The sequence below is a fragment of the Ostrea edulis genome, chromosome 2 (genome assembly GCF_947568905.1).
Source record: "Ostrea edulis chromosome 2, xbOstEdul1.1, whole genome shotgun sequence".
In the NCBI taxonomy this organism is placed as follows: domain Eukaryota; kingdom Metazoa; phylum Mollusca; class Bivalvia; order Ostreida; family Ostreidae; genus Ostrea; species Ostrea edulis.
The window spans coordinates 54,246,685-54,253,088 of NC_079165.1; the positions used below are offsets into that span (position 1 = coordinate 54,246,685).

A 6,404-nucleotide genomic window follows, 5' to 3' on the forward strand; every position below is an offset into this window, starting at 1 on the left:
CCGAATTTTTGTCTAAATTATCTAAACCCTCAAAATGTCTTTTATTATGCAAAAATGTATTTTGTTACTTTGAGCAATGCATGATGTTTAGAAAATCACTCAAGTGTGACAATCACATCTGGAGTATATACTGGTAATCTGAAGGAAATATAGCAGAGATAAAATGAGAAATGTGTAGTATTTCAGAATTCATGTTAGCTTTAAATTCAAAAAAAGAAAAAAAGCTTTTGAAGAAAACGACAAAGATTTAATCAGAGAGAATCAATATGACAAAGTTGCTAAATAGTCCTTACACATCACTGTTCACAACATAACCTACACTTATCACAATGTAAAACCTCTGGAGAGAACATATCTTTTTCACATTGAAGTTTTGATGTGAAAATTTTAGTGTTGGAAACAAAACAAAAAAACCAAAATATCCCAGCAGAGAAAAAATTGATTTGTCAAGTAGGTTGTATTGCACAGTATAAAAAAATTACATAAAATAATATCCATTCTCTGGGCTGCATGTCCAAGATATAGGATCATTTCAATACATTATAATTGTTTTGCAATTGTAATTAATAAGGAAACATCAAGTTTACATTTGTGGAATAAAGAGCATTCTTGTACTAAAAAGAGACTACCTACAGTATACATATATCACTGGGAGATCTAATGTGCAAAACATAGTACCCAAATCACATGGGAAAAAAAGTTATTGAAGTGAAAGGTAGACGGTTTTTTTTTAACATGTACCCTGTCCTCAAATATCAAGAGTTGTAAATTTTAACAAAATTTATGTACAACAGCACAAAAGCAAACAGTACCTGATCATAATCTTGCAAATGAGCTCACAGTACACGTGAAAATGAGTATTGGAAGATGCCAGTAAATGAATGAAGCATCTGAAGTACAAACAGGAGACACATTAAACAATGGTTATAAAGTCAAAAAGTGAAATGGTCCTTTATGCAAGATGCACAATCTTAAATAGCTTATTGGGAGACAGAGATTTGTGATTTTCCACATAATGCAGATATCAAATTTTAGCCATGTCTTCATTCTAAAGAATATGAAATTTAACCAATATACTACAGTACAGCAATATAATAATTTAAAATATGTTAATGGGTTCAATTTTAGCAATCCTCAAACCCTCATTAATAACATCAGATTTACATATAAATCCTCTAAAAATTCCATAACAGATCTACTTATTAAATACATTAAAATAACATTAGTATAAATTGTAAATTAACTAAAATAATTAGTCTTTGTAGACTTAAATACATGTATATACGTAATGATATGTCTTAAAAAAGTACAAAACAAAGTATAACATTGTAGAGATGAAAGACGGATTCAAAACAAGTCAAAAGTATATCCTATCTGAGCTGTATATCCAGTTCACTGAGTCAGTTGTAGGCGATAATATGATCCATTGGTAAATTGAGCACAATTGAAAAGTATATTGTCAGTAAACTAACTAGAAAAATGGCCTTACTTAGAATTACACAGAAAAAGGGCCCCACTTAGAATTACATAGAAAAAGGGCCCCACTTAGAATTACATAGAAAAAGGGCCCCACTTAGAATTACATAGAAAAAGGGCCCCCACTTAGAATTACATAGAAAAAGGGCCCCACTTAGAATTACATAGAAAAAGGGCCCCACTTAGAATTACATGTACTAGAGCTAATGACAGAATTCATGGTATATGTGTCATATCAAACAGTATTTTTGCAATCTTGGAAATTTGCCATAATGATAAACTATGTAAAATAATATCTGACAATTTCAACAAATTATTGATTGGTATTAATGGAGTACTGGTCTACTCAATGTAAGGAGAAAAGGGTGATTTTCCAATGCATATTTATATGCAGCTAAATATTGTATAATTTGCATAAAGTATAACTTATATATAGCTAATAAAATAAAAATTAATATGTTTTTATTCCTTTAATGATTTCCAATTGATATAATGGCAGATAATACTTTTAATGTTTGTAATTACAGATAGAAGCAATTATGTTCTTTTCCATATTCAACTGCAGAATCAAGTATATGTATGTCAATATCAAATATAATAGCTCCAAGTGTAGTAAACTTAGTGAAAAGATCTGTTGTATCCTTGACCTAATGACCAAAAGTATATAAGGCATCTTTCTTCAATGATCTTCTACCATTGTGTAAAATACGAAAGCTTTTTGTTAAAAAATGTTCTGGATATTAAGTTGCAGAGAAAGTGAAGATGGACAAATGGACAGGACCTGTTATCAATAGGCATCTTTTAATCAACAACTTTTTTCTGTAGAATATGAAAGCTATTTCTTGAAAACAAGATATTGCATCACAATGAAAATGTATTACCCTTGGATTGAAGGTTTGTTGTTACCCTGACTTTCACTCCAAGATATACAAGTGTTTTTAATGGTCAACTACCTTTGTGCAACATATGAAAGCTTTATGTTGAAAACTTTTCAACTTATGTTACAGTGAAAGCAAAAAAAGTAAGAGATTTAAGGTTTGTTATGACCTTGACCTTTGACCTCATGATTCCAAAATATGTAGGAATCTTCCTTTTTATAAAATTTGAAAGCTTTACAATGAATCATGTTACAACGGAACTGATGAAGGACAGATGGACAATGTGATTCCTGTTGTTCTTCCACATTTTCAATGTGGAGTCCTAATTAATAGGTGTCTTTCGCTTATACATGTATAGTCAAATCCTTCTGTATGAAATTTGAACTTGTTACAATGAAAACTGTTCCGAATTATTGTCTCATAATGGATACATACATAGAGATAGACAAAGCAATATGACCCCAAAATCTATTGGTGTGTTTCTTTTATTGTAAAGTATTTCTGTACAAAATTTGAAAACATAACAGCGGAATGTGATTCCTATAGGGCCTCCCATATATCCAATGTGGGGCCCTAATCAGTGTACATATGTTATATGTAATATAGGGCCTCCCATATATCCAATGTGGGGCCTTAATCAGTGTACATATGTAATATATTTAAAAATCCTAAATCTAGTATCATAAGTATCATTAATGAAATGTATAATAACAACATACTTTTCCTTAATTTTCACAGCTTCAAAAATTATAAGGTAGCCAGCCCTACATTTACCTAGTAGATTTGGCCTTGGGAACTAATAACTCAATATGTGTGTGAGTATGTGCACACACACACACAAACACACACATATGTGTGCATGTAAAAAAATAAAAAAAGATTGCTGCAATGTAATCCAATCTCTCCCTCACCTTCATTTTTCCCCTGGGGTGGGGTAGGTGTGGCTCTGATGCCTATGCAAAGGTGAAATATACCTAAACTCATATACAATTTCATCAGCATCTCATCAGATAGGACCATAAACATGCAGTATAGTAAAAAAGATAAATATGTCAAAATGTACAATTGAATTTGTGATATTTTTTAACAAGACATTCACAGGCAGAAAAAAGTCTGGTGTAGTCACTGTACATGCTTTGTTCTAAAATGCACACAAGACAAAAACATTAAAAATAGTTATCACCTGTTCTTCATAGTGCAAGCTGCACATTGAATAAATTAAATAAAATGTAAACCCAGTATCTTAAATCTAATAAAAGTCAATTTTCTACAAAAATCACATTAAATTGATAATGTATGGACTCAAACCAAATATTTATAAAGTCAGTACATATTATTTACACAAGATGGCTCCTTCATTGCAGCACACATGCCTGACTCTTCTGACGCCCTGATTTGGAATAGTTTCGTTGTAACCGCCTTGCTGTTCCAGCCACCTGACCCATGTCCTTCATGGAGGAGGAGGAGGTGGTACTTGAAGATGGAGATTGTGGAGCACTATTGTCTGGTGATTTTACATCTCCATTCTTCTTGGCAATAATTTTTGCATTTTTAGGTGATGGGGGTGGCAATTTACCTACAATGATTGTTGCTTCATTTAGAAATAGGCTTGTCCGAAAATGTGAGTTATCTCTCTTTGCATTCTAACATTTAGTGTGGAAATGACAACTTCCGGGTAGTAACACGATCAGACAGCGCAATATTTTAAGTGTTTTGTTGAGTATGGATGCTGTTCAAAATTGAAAACAGTTGAAATAATTTCTACGAGAAGGGAAGAAAATGTTAATGGAAATAAAAAAGAATTTCTTGATCGAGTCAATTTCTTGATCGAGTCAGGGGTATAATTTTTCGAGGGGGGGGGGGGGGATTTTAAAAATCGAATTGGAAATCAGAACTTCTGATTCTCAAAACATGATGGCAACTCATCAGCTCAAAGCTCAGGTTTTCACGTGTATGGATCTTGCATATCATCCAAAAATCCCAAAATTAAATAAAGTGGGAAATCAACGCTCTCACTGTTTTATCAGAGCTAAAATTATTCCATCACTACCAACCGACTCTTTCAAAAATAAACCAGAATGCAATGTTTGGGTAAATCTCCCCAAAGTAACTGGACGTGTCCACACTGTGTACAAATCATTTGTAGGTTACATGAGCAGCATGCAGCTGGGATTGTTTATCTCAACTTTAAATGCAGTAAAATAGGTAATTAAAAATAAATTTTCATTTGTTAAATTGATTGATATAATTGATACAAATTATTGATATAAATAAATTATTTTCATAGCTGTGGTTGGGGGGGAGACATGCCGTGCCACTCTAAGATGTACTGTTTGCAGAGGGATGGGTAAGTTTGAACCCCCAATAGAATGCTTTTGACGTCTCTGTATCTTCCCTCTTTTCCGCCCCCTTGAGATGTTTGATTATGTACGCAAATATCGTGTCATAACAGAAATTGCAATAAGAGGTACTGTGAGCAATGCTCACTAAGAATACCCCCCCCACTCACCCCAATCTCCCAAAGGGTGTTGTTAATAGGTATAAATTACCTCTTTCCTGAGTGTAAAAATATGGTATGCCTTTGTAGAAGAAAATGGAAGATATAATCCTAACACAAATCCATGGCATAAACCTATAATTTTGACCTTGAGATCAAAGGTCAAGGTCATAAAGAGGTCATGAATGTACATGACACATAGTCTCATGGTGATACACCATGTCTTATGGTATGACTATGTCAAAAACCTATAATCAATTTTGACCTTGAGGTCAAAGTTCAAGGTCATATAGAGGTCATGAAGGTACCCGACACATCGTCTCATGGTGATAAACCCAAGTGTCAAATATGGTATGCCTATGTCAAAGAACAAAGAAGTTATGGCCCGGACACGAATCCATTGTAAAAAACCTTTAATTTTGACCTTGGGGTCAAGGTCATATAGAGGTCATGAAGGTACTTGACACATCGTCTTATGGTGATCCACCTGTGTGCCAAATATGGTATGCCTAAGTCAAAGAAGTTATAGCCCGGACACGAAACTGCACAGACAGACAAACGGACAGATGGACGGACAGACAGAGTGATTCTTACATATATATATAATAAGTGATTCTTATATAATGACAGATTTAGAGCCCGGGAACCCCTCCCCTTTTCGCCACAAATTTACAAAATAATGTGAGTAAAACTCTAAATATTTTACTCAAAATGGCTGCATTTACAGATACATACTCTTGCCGACTTATAACTACTATAGATTCAGGGGGTTCAATTATAGTGTTAATTATTTTATTTTCAAAACATTGCATGTGTAAATGTCAGTTTAAAGATGGTTTGTGACGATAAATTTCTTTATGGTTATACTTGTATTTGAAATTGTATTTGTGAGTAGTTAGCTGGAAATCTGTCATTGGCCTCTCATTTACAAGTACAGGTTGGGTTAAAACTTACTCATCAATCGAAGGAGGTGGACATTTGGAGGTAAAACCAGAATCCAGAAGTGTCAGTCCGACATACCTAGACGTACATCGTGTCGGAACTTTTATCGCTGAATGTACTAAATTGATATTAAACAAGCAACCTCTGATATTTTATTTTAAATCTGACTGTGTTAAAACACAGTGTTCTAAGTTAAGGTTCAGAGTAAAGAGGCTGAGGACATTTATGTAATATATGATATATACTAATTTAAGTCATTGTAGCGGTCAGCCGGGTTCGATCGCCAGTGACCAGTTAGCTCAGTTGGTAAAGCACCTGACTAGAGATTCAGGGGGCCCGGGTTCGAATCCCGGTCTGGTCCATTGCATTTTCTCCCTTCCTGTTACATCATAAAACACGCGAAATCCTGGAGGGGGGGTGGTGGTCTCGGACAGGCCCTCTGTAGGAAATTACATAACTTTAACGATTTCTATCGGGGGGAGGGTCCTCCACTATTTACAACATTAATTTTCCATTAATTTTACATGCAAAGTTGGTTATTTTAACGTGTATGAAGGAAATTTATGCATTGTGATTTTTTGTTAACGTTAACATATTTGTTGGCGTGATTG

At 33.9% G+C, this 6,404-nt stretch overlaps 1 protein-coding gene across 1 annotated transcript in view; it reads right to left on the reverse strand.

Moving 5' to 3' along the window:
- Nucleotides 1–225: 225 nt before the first annotated feature.
- The window catches only part of LOC125679294 (uncharacterized), a 280,879-nt gene continuing 274,700 nt past the window's right edge, over nt 226–6,404 (reverse strand). The window contains exon 81 of the mRNA XM_056154454.1: nt 226–3,930. Within this exon, the coding sequence (XP_056010429.1) occupies nt 3,710–3,930 (221 nt within the window). The 3' untranslated portion in view covers nt 226–3,709. The remainder of the gene's footprint in view (nt 3,931–6,404) is intronic.